An 18,884-nucleotide genomic window follows, 5' to 3' on the forward strand; every position below is an offset into this window, starting at 1 on the left:
ACACTACGCCGTGAAGGACTGAAATCCTGCAGCGCCCGCAAGGTCCCCCTGCTCAAGAAAGCACATATACATGCCCGTCTGAAGTTTGCCAATGAACATCTGAATGATTCAGAGGACAACTGGGTGAAGGTGTTGTGGTCAGATGAGACCAAAATGGAGCTCTTCGGCATCAACTCAACTCGCCGTGTTTGGAGAAGGAGGAATGCTGCCTATGACCCCAAGAACACCAACCCACCGTTAAACATGGAGGTGGAAACATTATGCTTTGGGGGTGTTTTTCTGCTAAGGGGACAGGACAACTTCACCGCATCAAAGGGGCGATGGACAGGGCCATGTACCGTCAAATCTTGGGTGAGAACCTCCTTCCCTCAGCCAGGGCATTGAAAATGGGTCGTGGATGGGTATTCCAGCATGACAATGACCCAAAACACACGGCCAAGGCAACAAAAGAGTGGCTCAAGAAGAAGCACATTAAGGTCCTGGAGTGGCCTAGCCAGTCTCCAGACCTTGATCCCATAGAAAATCTGTGGAGGGAGCTGAAGGTTTGAGTTGCCAAACGTCAGTCTCGAAACCTGAATTACTTGGAGAAGATCTGCAAAGAGGAGTGGGACAAAATCCCTCCTGAGACGTGTGCAAACCTGGTGGCCAACTACAAGAAGCATCTGACCTCTGTGATTGCCAACAAGGGTTTTGCCACCAAGTACTAAGTCATGTTTTGCAGAGGGGTCAAATACTTTTTTCCCTCATTAAAATGCAAATCAATTTATAACATTTTTGACATGCGTTTTTCTAGATCTTTTTGTTGTTATTCTGTCTCTCACTGTTCAAATAAACCAACCATTAAAATTATAGACTGATCATTTCTTTGTCAGTGGGCAAACGTACAAAATCAGCAGGGGATCAAATACTTTTTTCCCTCACTGTAGAACTTTTCCTTATTCAGGTCCTTTGTCTTTTCCAGTTGACAGGTGATGATTGTTGTTTCTGTCTGACTCTGAACTGTGTGGTCAGAACAGAATGTACAGCAGAGAGTCATTCTGCTGACTGACACTTCCTTCTAAAAGCTGAGGTTTGGGTTTAAGTCAGGATGCTACACTGTAAAAATGTCCTGTTGTTTTTACGGTAACTTAAAGACAAGAAGTTGCAGTATGTTACCGTACGGTATTTTACGGTATCCAATACTGTTACTATAATTGATTTACACTACCAATAATGCTACTGTAGTCATTTTACGGTAACAAATACTTAGCGTAAAACAACGGAACCAAAAGATTACACTAACTTACAGTTAACTGCACTGTTACCTGACTTAGGATTTTGGCTCACAACCTATTGGTTGGTAACTACTTGAATTTCCTACTGCGCCACCAGGTCAGTGACAATACAAGAGAAAAATAAAGTATATACACGAGAACGTGGTATTGCTGTAAAATGACAGTATGCTGCTATTTTCTCATTACAATACACTCTTGTAAATTATATTAACTGTATTTTTGCGGCAACTCAGTAGCCGGTAAGCTATTGTAATTTTACATGCAGTACAATATTGTAAAATGGTGTACTGTGAGCACACTTGCGACTCAACCTCTCCTGGGACTTGAACTCACAACCTCTTACATTTACATTTACATTTAAGTCATTTAGCAGACGCTCTTATCCAGAGCGACTTACAAATTGGTGCATTCACCTTATGATTGCCAGCAACCTGAAATGTCATGCTACACCACCATATCTGTGGGTGTGATGGAGATTGGCCACAGACTTATTGGCAACAATACATTTCTGCACTTTGCTAAAAGTTTCCCAATATCAAGTCAATAATTGTGTCACTATCTGATTAAACCAACGCAAAAATAGTAGTGCTATTGGACATAAAGTGTTCATGAATGCTCGATGGATTTGAACTTGCAACCTGTAGGTGGGGTGTGCATCAGTATTTCTGCAGTGCCACCAGGTACATATTTATTACCTATAACATATTTTCACACACTCTCAAAAATAAGAGTATGGTTTGGCAACAGCGTTGTTCCCTGGGGTACGAAAAGGTCAAAGTTACACATAAGAACTCACATGGCATTGGCTGTTCAGTATCTTTTAAAGTATTTGTATTAATAATCTATTTTTATAGTACATTTTCTACAGTGGGGGCAATATGCTGGCAGGGCTCATTAGCGTATTTGGGGCATGGTCTAAAATGTTTGCTAAAACGTATCTGATTTAATAGAGCCATAAATCTAACCATGTATGAACTTTTAAGAAATATTCTGTTAAAGTAATGAAATACCAAGAAAATGTTTTTTTTGTCAAGTTCCTTAAATGTGCTAAGAATGTTCCAAAGCCCATTGAACTATCCCGCACCATTCCCAGAGAGTTGCTGGGAATTTAGTGTTACCTAACTGGCAAACAGCAAGTTATTGTTAAATGTACATGAACTTCCAGTGATTTACTGTACTGGAAATGGAATTTTCAGATGACAACCTTAGGCAAATTGATCACTAACCCACTTGCAACTAGCTGACAGTAAGTTACTGAACATTAAACATGAACTTCCTGGTGACCAGCTGCCATTAAGTTACTGTGAAATGCCCATTAGTCTCTTAACAGTGCAGCTCTTCATTGTCACAAGCCCTTACAAATAGTGCTTGTTTCCTTTGAAATGGGGTCTGTTTGAATAGACTAAAATGAACAGCTTTATGAATTAAATAAACATGGCATGCTAGCTCCATCCTGTTGGCGCAGGGGACTAATTCTATATATAGAGAACATAACATTATAGGTTTGAATCTCACTGATGCCGTGCCACAATAAAAAATAGGTCTGTTTGGGTACATCTGCCGTGGTGTCCATTTCGACTCCAGGCATCAGCCGTTTCGTGCGGAAAATTCCTTTAAAAGCTGCATTGTTGGCTGTATAACGCACCTTGTGCTGAATCCTCGCCCTAGTGTATTTCAGTGCGTACATATGGGTTTGTTATTGCGTTGTCAGTTGTTATTATGACCTCAGCCCGTAACCTCAGCCAGCAACCTCAGCCAGCTCAGAGACATGGTTGGGTTGAGGTGTTTGCGTCAATACAGTGGTGCTCAGATGATGATGGTGGTTGTTGTTGGGATTGTAGAGATGTGTGTTTGTATTGTGGTTACTTTAGAGGATTCATCCTATCCTCCTGATAATAATAAATAATAGCAAACTGTTTAAACACTTTCTTGGAATATGAACATTTATCAGAGGCAAAACAAATATAGACATTCTGCACCCAAGGCCGATCGTATGGGACACATGTCAGTAGGATTAGGAAAATCCTCGCAGTGCTGTGAAAAATTGAATTGTTTGGTTAAAAAAACTGCTATGGTTTTGAATCCACAAAGGACTCTGAGCAATGATTTTGTTAGATAAAACATTTATTTACAAACAAGCACCGTTCCACAGGGGGAAAAATGGTTGAATCAATGTTGTTTCCACGTCAATTCAACCCATCTATGTGATGACGTTAAATTAAAGTGTAAAACTGGATTGGATTTGCAAAAGTTAATTTAGTCTAATTTTCACCCAACGTTTAACCTAAATCCAATGACATGGTGATTTTTTTGTTGATTTCACATTTAATTCACGTTAGTTGAAAACTCAACAAAATGTTAATCAAAACTAGACATTGAACTGATGTCTGTGCCCAGTGGGATGCCTTGGGCAAGTGACTTTGCAGTCCAAATCCAAACAATCAATCAAGTATAGCAAACAAGTCAAACATGAAAATACAAGATTAAAGCATTATGTCATAAATAATATATGACCCTTTCCTGCTCCGTTGAGGCTTATTTGTTTCTTATAGGAAGTCATTCTGTTAAATTTGAATGGACATTTTCAGAACAAGCTTCTTCCCCACTTCTTTCCCTACTACGTGTTTCACTTGTGGTATGGATGGCATTATAGAATAGTTATACAGATTTAAGCAAGGCTGCTTTTCATTCCAGAAATGTTTTCACTTGCCTCCCATCTGCCTTCGTTCACTCACATTCATATATACAATAGTACTAGATATTACTAAATAGGTGTCAATACCTAGTTTCCGCCATATTGCTTCCACCTATCTGCTCCTATCAGATCTGGACAGGGGGAGTGACTAAGGTGGTATAGAAGGGAGGAATTATCTGTGGAATGAGATGCAGCCTGAGCCTCGTATTCCCTGACCTCCTGTTATCTGGCATCTCGTTGGCTGTTTGGGGTTAAGCTGTGGAGGAATCATTGGGTGTCCCTTTGGAGAGTAGGGATGCCTGATTACCACCTAACAGACAACTAATCCATTCATTGATTCATATCCTCTTAGAGGTGTGGAGGCACGGGGCAGCAGACTCTTCATGTAAGGAGCCGTGTTGCACGGTTCTGTACATCACTGCCCCTGTGAGGCTAACCAATCAGCCCTGGATGTCTCTCTGGTCGGAGAAGACGTTTGGTTACAGAGAGGTTGTACAAGGTATTTAGTTGAGGATAAATTGTAGAAGGTATTTTTGTGGTCATTTCTTGTTGTTGTATTTTAGCACGTCATTGAGATACCATACTGCTATGGAACAATATACTGCTCACATTTGATGCTGTTGATCAGAGCTCAGAGCTTAGGGCTCTGTGACATCTGGCATGTAATCTAAGCACCCAGAGGCTTCTCTTAACGTGACCGACTGTTTGATATCACTATTCAAAGACCAATAATATCATGGGTGTATATAGAAGACACAAGGCATGTTTACCCCTGGACCACAAACTAAACAGTAATTTGGTGTCATGTAACTATATCATGTTAGATAGTCTTAACGTCAACAGTGAAGAGGCGACTCCGGGATGCTGGCCTTCTAGGCAGAGTTCCTCTGTCCAGAGTCTGTGGACATTTGCCCATCTTAATCTTTTCTTTTTACTGGCCAGTCTGAGATATGGCATTTTCTTTGCAACTCTGCCTAGAAGGCCAGCACCCCGGAGTCGCCTCTTCACTGTTGATGTTGAGACTGGTGTTTTGCGGGTACTATTTAATGAAGCTGCCAGTTGAGGACTTGTGAGGCATCTGTTTCTCAAACCAGGCACTCTAATGTACTTGTTCTCTTGCTCAGTTGTGCACCGGGGCCTCCCACTCTTCTTTCTATTCCGGTTAGAGCCAGTTTGCACTGTTCTGTGAAGGGAGTAGTACACAGCGTTGAACGGGATCTTCAGTTTCTTGGCAATTTCTCGCATTGAATAGCCTTCATTTCTCAGAACAAGAATAGACTGACGAGTTTCAGAAGAAAGTTCTTTGTTTCTGGCCATTTTGAGCCTGTAATCGAACCCACGAATGCTGATGCTCCAGATACTCAACTAGTTTAAAGAAGGCCAGTTTTATTGCCTCTTCAATCAGCACAACAGTTTTCAGCTGTGCTAATATAATTGAGAAAGGGTTTTCTAATGATCAATTAGCCTTTTAAAATGATAAACTTGGATGAGCTAACACAACGTGCCATTGGAACACAGGAGTGATGGTTGCTGATAATGGGCCTCTGTACGCCTATGTAGATATTCCATTAAAAATCTGCTGTTTCCAGCTACAATAGTCATTTACAACATTAACAATGTCTACACTGTATTTCTGATCAATGTGATGTTATTTTAATGGACACAAAATGTGTTTTTCTTTCAAAAACAAGGACATTTCTAAGTGACTCCAAACTTTTGAACGGTAGTGTATATGATTTGACTATGACAGTTTACAGGTAACACCAATAATTTAGTCTCAACTTGTTCAACAGCCACACCATTCATTACCAGATTCAGCTGAGGTCTAAAACTTAGGGAATGATTTGTACTAAATATAATGCTGTTAGTTTTAGAAATGTTTAGGACCAGTTTATTACTGGCGACCCATTCCAAAACAGACTGCAACTCTTTGTTAAGAGTTTCAGTGACTTCATTAGCTGTGGTTGCTGATGGGGTTGAGGTTAGGACTCTGTACAGGCCAGTCAAGTTCTTCCACACCGATTTTGATGTACCATTACTGTATGGACCTCGCTTTGTGCACGGGGGCATTGTCATGCTGAAACAGTAAAGGGCCTTCCCCAAACTGTTGCCACAAAGTTGGAAGCACATATTCGTATAGAATGTCATTGTATGCTATAGTGTTAAGATTTCCCTTCACTGGAACTAAAGGGCTTTATTCCTCCTCCACCAAAATGTACAGTTGTCCCTATGCATTGGGGCAGGTAGCGTTTTCCCGGCATTTCGCCAAACCCAAATTCCAGATTCCCGCTGCTCGGCCATGGAAATCCATTTCATGAAGCTCCCGACGAACAATTCTTGTGCTGACGTTGCTTTCAGAGGCAGTTTGGAACTCGGTAGTGAGTGTTGCAACCGAGGACAGACAATTTTTACGTGGAATGCGCTTCAGCACTCTGCGGTCCCGTTCTGAGAGCTAGTGTGGCCTACCGCTTTACGGCTGAGCCGTTGTTGCTCCGAGATGTTTCAATTTTGCATTAATAGCATTTACAGTTGACCGGGGCAGCTCTAGCATGACAGAAATGTGACTAACTGACTTGGAAAGGTGGCATCCGATGACAGTGCCACATTGAAAGTCACTGAGCTCTTCTGTAAGGCCATTCTACTGCCAATGTTTGTGTATGGAGATTGCATGGCTCTGTGCTCAATTTGAATAGACCTGTGTGGCTGAAATAGCCGAATCCACTAATTTGAAGTGGTGTCCACATACTTTTGTGTATACATAGTGTGCATTAACCCAACTTAGAATAGATGTTGAATTCACATCTGTGTCCAGTGGGAGGTCATGTGGTCCTCTAACTCAGTTGGTAGAGCATGGTGCTTGCAATGCCAGGATTGTGGGTTTGATTCCCAGGACCACACGTCTGTAAAATGTATGCAAGCATGACTACGAGTCGGTTTGGATAAAAGCGTCTGCTAAATGGCATATCATGTGTCTGGAAAAACACTTATTTTCCATTTGACAGGTAATTATGTTGGTTCTGTCTGTCTCGGCACTTTGTAATCAGAATAGAATGTACAGCACAGAGTCATTCTGCTGACTGACGCTTCCTTCTAAAAGCTGCGCTTTGGGTTTATGTCAGGACACTACCGTACAACTTTGTGTTTACAACAGTTTTGGCCAATACTGTAAGCTCATCGCATGCTTAGGAAGGTTTTCTGAAGTTGACAATGTGAACTTCAACTCAGAGTCACAGATGAGCACAACATGTATGGTATATCTGGAGTCAGAGCAGCAGTGGAGTTGCAGACCTTTGGTTGTTAATATATCAGTGCCCCTCTCAACTTATTGAAGTGTGACCCTCCAAGGCTGCATGGCTTTTTCCATTTATCTGGACACTGGCTCTGTGCCCAGCTGTAGAGGGGCAAACTGTGTGACTGCACAGGGAATTGGAGGTTTAATAAACAGAATAAGAGGTAGAAATCTTCTCTGCACAAAAAAAAACAGGATTTTAGACCAATTTTTATGGCTTTCGTAGTTGCTTCAATACATACAAGTCCATGTAGTGGAGATCACGTTGCAAATCATGATGGATAACAGTGGTGCTTTAGAAAGATCTTATCTGTGAGGAGTGTTGCTGTTAGGGCCTTTAACGCTTATTAATCAACTGTAATTGCATGAGCTAAACAAGCTTGGGCATATCTGCCATGGTGTCCATTTTGGCACCAGGCATCAGCTGTTTCGTTTCAGTGCAGTGATACACTATTGGCTAGGGAATAACGTAACAGATACTGTACACACTTAATTTCCACCGAGTTGAATGTTGATCAAATCTTCCTCATGCATTTGCTGTTCCCTCTGCATAGACTATTGACCTACACTGAGTGTGTAAAACTTTAGGAACACCTTCCTAATATTCAGTTGGAACCCCTTTTGCCCTCAGAACAGCTTCAATATGTCAGGGCATGGACTCAAGATATTGAAGATATACAAGATATTGAAAGCGTTCCACAGGGATGCTGGCCTATGTTGACTCCAGTGCTTCCCACAGTTGTGCCAAGTTGGCTGGATGTCCTTCTGGTGGTGGACCATTCTTGATACACATGGGAAACTGTTGAGTGTAAAAAACCCAGCAGCGTTGCAGTTCTTGACACACTCAAACCACTGCGCCTGGCATCTATTACCATACCCCATTCAAAGGCACCTAAATCTTTTGTCCTGACCATTCACTCTCCGAATGACACACATACACAGTCCATGACTCAATTGTCTTAAAAATCCTTCTTTAACCTGTCTCCTCCCCTTCATCTACGCTGATTGAAATGGATTTAACAGGTGACATCAATAAAGGATCATAGCTTTCACCTGGATTCACCTGGTCAGTCTGTCATGGAAAGAGCAGGCGTTCTTCGTGTATTTGTGTATTCCTCAATATATCAATGCAAATACAGTATGTGTACATCAGTTTGTTATATTTCAAATGCATCTGAAAATGTGATAGGTAGGAGGCTTGAGATAGGATTGAGGTAGATAGCTGGAGATGAATTTGCATTGCAGAGTTTATACATTTTTGGGTACTATGCCTTGATTTATGTTTGTCCCGATTATTAATTAAGGCCTAGATTCAAATCGATCAAGCGTGAACTGGCGATAATCGACCCTCGCATAGCTGGTGTTTTGGAGATGGAACTGTGTTGGAACTGCGAAATCGGTGAGCAGCTACTCTTGATCATTGTCACGAAGCCACACCCGTCCCACTCCGAGGCTATATAGAAATAATGATGCTCAAATTGAAAATCATTAAACAAAATAATGAGGATTTACATAAGCCTCATCGATGTCCAGATTACATCTCACATTCCAATGTTGGAATTTGTAGACAAGGTTGCATGGGATTTCTCTTAATGCGACTCAGTGCAGCCAATGGCAATGTCCGCTTTAGGTATAATGCCAGGAGCCACTTGTGGATTTGACAGCTCTAACGCAGTCCCACCTCCAACACCACCAAAACAACCGCTATGCAGATGTCGGCTAAAGCGGATCTGATTGAATAGAGCCTTAAGAAAGGTTGCCTTCAGTCAAGGCCATGAACGTCATTCATTTTAACACTAACAAATATGAATCATACCTGAGGGATACATACTAGTCAGTATGGTAACACATTCAACATCTAATATCTTATCAACTCCGTCTGCAGATAGAGCTCACTAATCTCCTTACAGTCAAGGGACAAGGGCTTGATTCATTTCCAGAAAAGCATGTGCACACACATACACATACACACATATCCTACTCCTGACCTTAACCCCCACCAATTGCCCTAGTTATGATATTGACATAAGTGTCGCACAATCAATTACAAGGCTTGTGGATGACGTCTTGTTTGCGCCTCACCAAGGTGACGGCAACAGATTACACACAAAGCCATTAATAAGTTCCAAATCAACAGGGACTTGGTCCCCTGTTCCCACAAAGCACCTCTAATCCTTATTCACTGCTTGATGATTTGTTTTGCTTCGAGGCTTAGGCCAATCTCAACCAATCCCAATCAGCAACGGTTTCCAAAACAACCGACCAAACCTACCGATGACGCCACCTCTGATGTCATCACTACAGACAACTCGCTCTGCTATTTCAACCTTTTATTGTTGTGTCGTAAAATCTAATCTGCAAATCTAAAACCCTGGAATAACATCCTGAAATGTCCTTTTCTGTACTTAACTTACTTTGTGTTGGCATCAGTGGTGATATTGTATGAACTGACAATCACTGATATTCATCAGGCAGAGAGAGAAACTACTGTATCCAGATTACATAAACCCAGTCCCATTGTAGACAGATACAGTCTTGTCCGGTTTACTGGGCCAGAAATGATGCAATTTGTATGGAATCATGAGCTGTTTCAGTGGTACCACGCACTGAGCACATCGGAAAGTCATTAAAAATGTATGGCTGCCATGGGAGTTCTCAGAAGATGGTCCCACTCCTGCAGATGTGGGGATCAGAAACGTGCTGTGGGAGATGGTGAGGGGGTATTGAGGAAGTGAAGAGGATGGAGGAGAGGAGCATGACGCTGGAGAAATCACCTCTTTTCACTAGCCACTGTAGTTTATTGAAAAACCTAGTATAGCATCCATGTAGTTGTAGTATGTATTGTAAAAGGAAATATGCCTGGTGAATTTAGTATGTGTCCACACAGTTAGAACACAAATTACGATTGTGTGCTTTATGAATAAACAACATCCACAACCATATCTTATATGTGTTAACAAGAATCTTAAAAATAGATCTAAGCAATGTTTGTTTAGCGTAAGCTGACATCTAGATGCATCCCTGTCTTCTCTCCTCATAGAGAGCTCCTAAGCAGGCTTTGACCCCTGACCTCCAGTTGTGGAGGTGTACCATGTGTTCTCCCGCTCCGGGGGCGTGAACCCGTATCTGTGAGGAGTCCCCCCGCGGAACCATGGGATCATCAACGCTGGGGAAGGCAGCCCCCCTCAACACGCTACTGGATGCCTGCATCCAGGCTTTTGGTGAGTGACCAATCACAGAAGCACAGTGGGGAGCTATCTCAGTGGTGTGTGATGTGATCCATAGAGATATAGATACTGTAGGGGTTCTAATTGTTCCTCTTCTATGGTGTGATCACTCTCCACAGATGACAATGGTGAGTTGCAGTCTAACCAGCTCCCTCGCACCCTGCTGCTGATGCACCGCTGGTATGTCACGTCCAAAGAGCTGGCTGGGAAGCTCCTCATGATATATCCTTTATGTGGATTCACACCAGAACAACAAAGAACAATGGTCATATGCCATTTTGAGCCTTTCTGGTAGTGTTTAGATATGGCAGAGTATACAATATTCACGCTATGGAATGCTGTGTTCCCTGACTGTGCCAAATGTATTTTCTGCGTGGTGCGACACTAACTAACCCTGACTGACTTTTCCTGAGTATACAAACTCTTGTTTATTTTAAGGGACAGTATATCAGTCAACTCTTTGTGTCATTTCTAGCAACCAATTATGATTGGTTGATCGCACAGCTCTGGGTTAATGCAGATTGTCCAAACAAAACATCAGGAAGAATTAGACATGTTCCTTAAGTGCAAATGCATTTGAGAGCAATGTTACAGATAAAGAACCGCTTCAAAGTAAGTGCAACCTGGATCGAATCGATACCTAATAGCGTTCCATTTCTCTGTATGATTTGTATCTAGTGCGTCATGACTGCATTTTAATCTGATTCAGTTAGCAAGGTTCTGGACGGTGTTTTCCTGTCACGTCCGTGGTCTTCAGACGACCACTCAACAGGGAACGCCTTATTCTATGAACTCTTTGCTTCCATCATACATCATGAGCCTGAGATATTACTCTGCCTGGCGTCAGGCCTCTCCACTGATGACTGATGAACCCTCCCCATCTTTCCCTGCTGTTGGTTGGAGTAATGGCTGTGGTGCTCCAGATGGAAGTTGCCCCTAAGCGCAGATCTAGAATCAGATTAGAGATAACCCTACCTCCAATCTTAATCTTAAAAATATGTGACCGGGACCAGTTTGTGGCAAATTCTACATTTTCCATGCGGTATGAAGCTGCCTCAGATGAGAGCCAGAGCAGAGAGTCTCTTCCATGTGACAGAATACAAAGGCACTATTCTGCCTTTACTCTCACTTTTTGCTTTTGCTTTAACCCAACAAAATATACAGTACTTATATTTGTATCTCTCATGGATTCACCTCATTGTTTGTGAGTTAGCCCATGAGAGTATTTCTTCGGTCTTCTTGAGAGAAGGAGAGCAATTGATTATGTGTGTTTTTCACAGTCATGTATACATCCAATATGCATCCATTGTGACCCTCCATGCTGGGAGAGTTCCAAAGTACTACAGAGAAGGCAGGGGTTTGTCTGCTCTGCTGCATGCTTGTGACTGGATCCTGGGCAGAGAAACAGCTGTGTTCCTTTGAAGGTGATAGCAGACAGGCTACGCAGCATACATGGCTCCCTGCCCAAGGCCTCTCCAAAGCTACTTCTAAGATCTCTATTTCAATGGTCCGAGGAGGGAAAACTTTGTCCCAGGAACAGTTATTTAGAGAATGCACACATACAGTGGTGGAGAGGTTCATCACATGGCCTGAACTTCCACTGTTTTTATTTCCAGATACTGGGCATTCCTCTCTGAACACTTTAGTTATTCTTCATGAGTGGAGACCTTTTGTCCAACTAATAAATCTACAGCTGCTTCTCGTGAAAGATGTTTTATTGTTGTGTTTTTTGGGAGGGGATGGGGGTTGTTGGAAATGGGGACTGGTGTCCATTTGTAATGGGGCTTCGGGCAATGTCTCCAAAAAAGGCTAAACTGTCCTTGACACAACCCCACATACCGTGACTGCCAGGGAGATGAGTGCCAAAGAACGAGACTGAAGATCTGCTATTTAATGAGGTAAAAAAAAACACTACTTCATACCCTGAGCTCTTTAGTATTGAAGATGTTTTTTATCGCTAGGCAACCCGCCCCCTCGGCTGAAAATGTTGTGCTCCTCTCTTGGGGCTCTGTGACTGACTGGCTGGTGCAATGAGGGATGAGACGATGTCATTGGAAGTGACAGCCAGTGGCTGTCCTCATGTAACGTGGGCCACTGCCAGCCATCTGAAGTGGAGATATTGTTTGGGGCGAAAGCGTTCAATGACTCAGGAGTCTTGTGATCCATTACTTACCCAGAAAAGTCCTCAGGCAGTCTTTAACAGAATACTCAAACTCTCATTTCACTGGTAAACCCCTTTACCATTGTGTGCCAATTCATTATATCTGTCCCACTATTTTGTGTGCAACCTTGATATGAAATTCAAAGACTAAGTAAATCATCTGAATTTAATGGTAACTACTGTAAAGATGGCTATCCTAAAATTCATGCTATTTTGCAGTTAATTTTAATCTGAACGGGGAATACCACAATGGCCATTCACTTGTTAAAGGAGCATAATGCTATTGGTTCTTTGTATTCATTTGTTGCTTCCAGATTAAGAAAATATGATTTGTTGGCTAGATAAAAATTTAGGCCACATTTATGACTATTTGCTGGACTTGTCCATCTCACCACATCGCACTACTACAAATCACTGCGCAAGGAGCCCCCAGCAGTCCTTGTGCAGGGTCAGTCCCCCTCAAGTCTGCCTTTGCCCTCTGAGAGAGACTATAATGTCATTGTGAATCCTTCATTTTCAACAGGCACTGGTGCTTGGGGCTACACACTATGATGTTCAGCCATAATGTACACATGCAAACAGTCAACATATTGTATATGTTAAATCAGCCATTCCGCTGTGCTGTGTGTGTGTGTTCTCAGGTACTGGATTACGGTGTTCCCTGCAGAGTTTAATCTGGACCTGGGCCTTATCCGCCTCACTGAGGAGTTCAGAGACGTGGCGGCTCAGCTGGGCTGTGAGGAACACTTCAAACTCATTGACATCTCCACCATGTGAGGGACTACCCAAGGATGGGCGGACACACACACACACACACACACACACACACACACACACACAGTCACACACAGTCACACACAGTCACAGGTTTCAACAGATTGTGTGTATTTCTTTCTAGTCCATCATATGACTGGATGAGAAAGCTGACCCAGAGGAAGAAGCAGGCCAAGAAGGGCAAAGCCTCACTCCTATTTGACCACCTAGAGCCCATGGAGCTGGCTGAACACCTCACGTTCCTGGAGTACAAGTCCATCAGGAGGATATCAGTGAGTGTCCCCGGTGGAAAAAGACACTTGGCCTGAGAACCCATCCACCTGCTGGGGCCCTTCCTTCCCTATCTAACCCCTGTGTGTGACATTCCTCAAGACTCTTTCCAAGAGTACTTTTTCCACAGAACTCTTTTTAGCCCCTCTAGTACTGTTACTAAGTACAAGAACAAAGCTTTGGCTGTCAACTAACCTCGTCCCCAGGCTAATTGCGCACCACCACAGAGTATGTTCTTAGATACGTTTGCTCTACATTTCAGTTAGTTTTATTTGCTGGGTAGTTCACGTGTAAATTCACCAGTTATGTAGGGCACAGTATATGCCAATGGCGTCTGTGTTATCTACTCAGCCGACTGTACATGCCATGTACACTAACTCTCCCTTTCTCCAACCCCCAAACCCAGTTCACAGACTACCAAAGCTATGTAATGCACGGCTGTCTGGTGGACAACCCAACACTGGAGCGCTCCATCGCCCTGTTCAACGGAGTGTCCCAGTGGGTTCAACTCATGGTGCTCAGTAAGCTGACACCCCAACACCGTGCTGAGGTCATCACCAAATACATCAACGTGGCCCAGGTAGGAAGAGAGCACTTCCTAGTTGCAGGTTTGATGGTAACACTTTACATTACAGTGCACTTATTACTGTGTAATTATTTCTGTGTACCAAGTATTGTTACTTACCCCATATTTAGGGTTATGGCAATGGTTGAATTGGAAATAAGGATGCAGGGAGCATAAAGAGTGTAGATGGAAGACGTGTCCATTATGTCGCATGAATAGATGAGCACAGCATTGTCTTACGTCAGGTGGCATCACTCTTACGAGACACTCGTCCCTCAGCCGTGCTCATGCATTTCCCTGTTTAACTGCCCAAGAAGCCTGTCATGACACAATGTGACAGCTTCCTCAAAATGAAACTACCAACTAAATGATAACAAGCATTTAAATAAAAAAAAAATGTATCTGTGGAGTCGTACAGGACAGTGCCATTAGAGGGCCCTAAAAGGTTCGATCTGAACATTTGTTAAAGTCTGCTCCTTCATATTACCACAGTGTTTATTAGTGAGTGGGTGGGGTTCTTTCTTCTCTCAATCCTCTCTCTCTCTCTCTCTCTCTCTCTCTCTCTCTATCTCTGTCTCTCTCTGGCTCTCTCTGACAGCCTGGGCGTTGCTGGTTCACGCTTCTTCACTCTCCCCACCTCTCCACTTACATCCTATATTCCATAACTCCTCACAATTTAATTTCTCCGATGCGTTAAAACCCACCCACTCTGACACAAGCAACTGTAAAAGAGGTCGGGGCAATTTCTTGAGGCATAAATTCTCATTAAAAGTACGACACTGTAACGCTTGAAATGAATAGGCGGTTTCTTTCGCCTCCATGTGCAGAAAATCTCTCATTATAAGTATGTGAGCATCCCGAAGGAGAAGGAACAACAGAGGAAGCTAGAGGGACTCATGGTTCAATATGAAGCATGTACCGTATATTAATCAGACAGTTAGCTGAGCCTGACTTGCATTAAATCGTCTGTATCAATGAAACTGGAACATTGTCAATTAGATCACAAACACCCTCCACTCATTAAAAGCTACTGCTGCCCACCCATGCTTTTCTTTTCTCTTATAGAAAGGCCTCCTCTATATGCTTTCCTCATGTATCTTTATCAGCAATTTAAGTCTAGTCTTATAGCTTATGGTGAGAAATGGTATTTCTTAACGCTGTTTAACAAGCTGCGTATCATAACGTTTCTCAACGTTAATCCACAAGAGCTTTCACAAGATTCATTACACAGGTAACCTTACAACTCGAACGCACCCAGTATTTTCGAAAGGTTATGATATGATGGCACATTCTAGTTGAAAAACTTTTGATCCATCCCCTTGCTCTTTGTGAGAAACGAGACGGATCAATGCAGGAGGAATCGTTGCGCAATCTGACGTAAGAACAGGGCTTCCCTCTAGCAATAACAGTGTCTCATCTCGATTCATTGCGATTCTCTATGTCTAATTGCTGGGGGGCAGTTGGTGACATTAAGCATCATGCATGCTGTTGGGCCTCTTAATCTGATCAGATACCAGGGGCTTCTCCCTCCATTATCATCTACAAGGAATTAGATAAAGGAATAATTCAGAAGACGAATGACTAGCACTCATGCTCATGTCTATTTAGGAATGCAATTTCTCAGCTAATGCAGAAGCGAGTCTGTTCAACTCAAGAGGGCTCTTTGTTTATAGTTTCTTACAGGCAAAGCTTCTCACATTTTTGAAATAAGTTGTTACAGCATGTTCCCCTGATGTATAGAGAGATGAATTGATGTTGGTGTATGTCGCTTTAGATACTGTATTTGGAATAAAGTTGTTTTAGGTATGTTCGTTTTTTTATTGTAATTTGTATTTCTCTTCCTCATTTGCTCTCGCTCTATCTATCTCTTCCCTCTCTCCATCTCACTCTACCTCCCTTCTCTCTTCCACTTTGTTCCATGCCACTGTCCTTCAGAAACTCCTCCAACTGCAGAACTTTAATACGCTGATGGCCGTGGTGGGAGGTCTGAGTCACAGCTCCATCTCTCGTCTGAAGGAGACCCACTCGCATCTGGCTCCCGAGGTCACCAAGGTCAGCACGCACGCCTGCCTCTGCTCTGTCACAGCCTCGCTAATATCATCTGATGTAATTCTACATTTTAGTTTACTTTAGATCATGGTCGTATTCATTTGCATCTGCTAAGGATACATTTAGACCAATTGATTAACTACCATGTAGTGATGGTTTCAGGAAGCACACCACACAGAACTGATACCGTCCTAATTTCCTGCCATTTGGTGTTACATTTGATACCATCTGTATCGTATCGATTGCTGTCATGTCACTCTCTCTGCATCTTCCCGGTGCTGTATTTAATATCAGTAACACTTTACTTGACACACAGCATCATAACTGTTATAATATGTCATAACAGCCAACATAACCTGTCATAACCTGTTATAATATGGTCATAACACTGTCATGACACATATATTTAAACCTGTTGTGACACATATTGCGTTATTTTATGGCTGGTTATGATACCTACATATAAGTGTCAAAACCCACAAAACCTATCACACAAGGCAAAACATTCCATTACACCATAGCCTGCGTGTCAACAGTATCCTTAGGTTATATATGTTTCTTTAATTGACCATGTGAAGTTATCATTGTAATTGCGCATACATTGATGTCAGACATGCACGTACACCAATGCTCTGTTGCTGGTGACTGGGATGAATGAAGGAGCAGATTTCAGGAGCAGGACAAGACACCCACTTTTTGACTGATGACTGATATAAGGGCATGTACGTGATAGGCCTATCTGGCTTATATGATTATAATGGTCATAATGGTTCTTGACAGTGTCATAAAGTGTATTTTCTTAGTCCAAGTAAACCGACACAGGATGGTCATAAGGCTCCATGAGTGTCATAAAGTGTATTTTCTACAAGTTATTTAAGATATGAGGAAAAAACATGACTCTAAAGAATTCATTACTACAACAACAACAAAAGATTTAAGAAACAAACTTTCAAATGAAAGGAAACGTTTTGGCAGGGAAAAAAACGAATTTTAATAAATGTGGGGTTTGACACTCTTATGTAGGAGTCATAACAGCCATAAAATAATGCAATATATGTCACAACAGGTGTAAATATATGGGTTATGATAGCAGGTGTAAATATATGGGTTGTGATAGTGTTATGACCATATTATGACCGGTTATGACAAGTTATGTCAGCTGTTATGGTTATTACCCTAATATCTATGCTGTCCACCACTTCCTGACATCTTACCCCTCCCATCAGATCTGGAATGAGATGACGGAGCTGGTCTCCTCCAATGGGAACTACTGTGCTTACCGCAAGGCCTTCACAGACTCCGAAGGCTTCAAGGTCCCCATCCTGGGAGTCCACCTGAAGGACCTGATCGCCGTGCACGTGGTCTTCTCTGACTGGGTGGATGACGACAAGGTGAACATCGTAAAGATGCAGCAGCTCTACCTCACCTTCAACGAGCTTGTGTCCCTTCAGAGTGCTGCAGCCCAGGTGGAACCCAACATGGACCTCATCTACCTGCTCACCGTGAGTGTCCCGCCCTAAAAGGTTCCCCGTCAACAGGAAATTTACTTGTTTATCGTTCTGTCACTCAATTTGTCATTTCAGTCGGTATCAAACAACATTGTGTAGGATCATACAAAAGAGTAACATGATTATAAATGTGTTTGTTATTGCAGAAAGGCTGAATCTATTTTCATGTTTAATCATAAACAATTTCCTCCAGCTCTCTCTAGACCTGTACTACACTGAAGATGAGATATATGAGCTATCCTTACTAAGGGAACCACGTAACCCAAAGTCTTTGGTAAGACTTCTCGTTGTGGTTTATAGGCTGCATTGTTGGAGCTGTAGTTATTAGAAAACTGAAATGTATGAAAATAGAAATAATACTGTATACCTGAGGGTTCCTATATTAACTCTCTATCTTTTCAATCCCCACAGCCTACCTCTCCGACAACCCCCAACAAGCCAATGGCCCCTCTGGACTGGGCGTCAGGTGTGACAACCAAACCTGACCCCAATGTGGTGAACAAGCACATCAGGAAGGTGGTGGATGTAAGTTGCTTCCGTTACAGTAACTGATCTGTGTCTTCTCTTGAAAAAAGTCCAGGGGGACATAGCTTAGCTGTGGTCTGAACGCTTGAAAATGTTACTATCTACAGGATGGGTAACCTGTCCATAAATATCTCATACATTATTTCAAGAATCAGTCAGTGGCTTTTTCTGTCACAATACCAAATATTTGAGTAGGTATATAAACCAACAATTACTAAAATATGACTCAAAAAAAGACTGGTGCTTGTAAATCACTTACAGTATTTTGTTCATGTCTTTTTCTGGGAAGTCTGTATTCAGGAACTACGACCATGACCATGATGGCTACATCTCTCAGGAGGACTTTGAGAGTATTGCTGCCAACTTTCCTTTCTTGGACTCCTTCTGTGTGTTGGACAAGGACCAGTGAGTGACCCTGTCTACCATTTGAAATATGACGGGTTCAGAGGTGTCGCAACTAAGCCACCTCATCCTCCTCTTCGATTTCCCTCTTTCTGTTACCAACAAACACCCTCTCCCTATTTCTCACTCACACATGCGCACGCAC

The 18,884-nt window shown here is 42.4% G+C and overlaps 1 protein-coding gene across 2 annotated transcripts in view; it reads left to right on the forward strand.

Moving 5' to 3' along the window:
• The window catches only part of rasgrp3 (RAS guanyl releasing protein 3 (calcium and DAG-regulated)), a 53,586-nt gene that overhangs the window by 23,959 nt on the left and 10,743 nt on the right, over positions 1-18,884 (forward strand). Inside the window, exons 2-12 of one of the 2 annotated variants that reach the window (XM_014154521.3) lie at positions 10,299-10,479; positions 10,605-10,707; positions 12,321-12,383; positions 13,288-13,419; positions 13,545-13,692; positions 14,097-14,270; positions 16,191-16,307; positions 17,531-17,806; positions 18,006-18,086; positions 18,224-18,337; positions 18,627-18,742. In XM_014154521.3, coding sequence (XP_014009996.1) covers positions 10,410-10,479; positions 10,605-10,707; positions 12,321-12,383; positions 13,288-13,419; positions 13,545-13,692; positions 14,097-14,270; positions 16,191-16,307; positions 17,531-17,806; positions 18,006-18,086; positions 18,224-18,337; positions 18,627-18,742 — 1,394 coding nt within the window. In that variant the 5' untranslated portion in view covers positions 10,299-10,409. Of the gene's footprint in view, positions 1-10,298; positions 10,480-10,604; positions 10,708-11,603; positions 12,384-13,287; positions 13,420-13,544; positions 13,693-14,096; positions 14,271-16,190; positions 16,308-17,530; positions 17,807-18,005; positions 18,087-18,223; positions 18,338-18,626; positions 18,743-18,884 lie in introns of those variants that run through there. The other variant, XM_014154525.3, reaches the window with a different exon arrangement.

The sequence above is a fragment of the Salmo salar genome, chromosome 18, assembly GCF_965601325.2.
Source record: "Salmo salar chromosome 18, fSalSal1, whole genome shotgun sequence".
Classification (NCBI taxonomy): domain Eukaryota; kingdom Metazoa; phylum Chordata; class Actinopteri; order Salmoniformes; family Salmonidae; genus Salmo; species Salmo salar.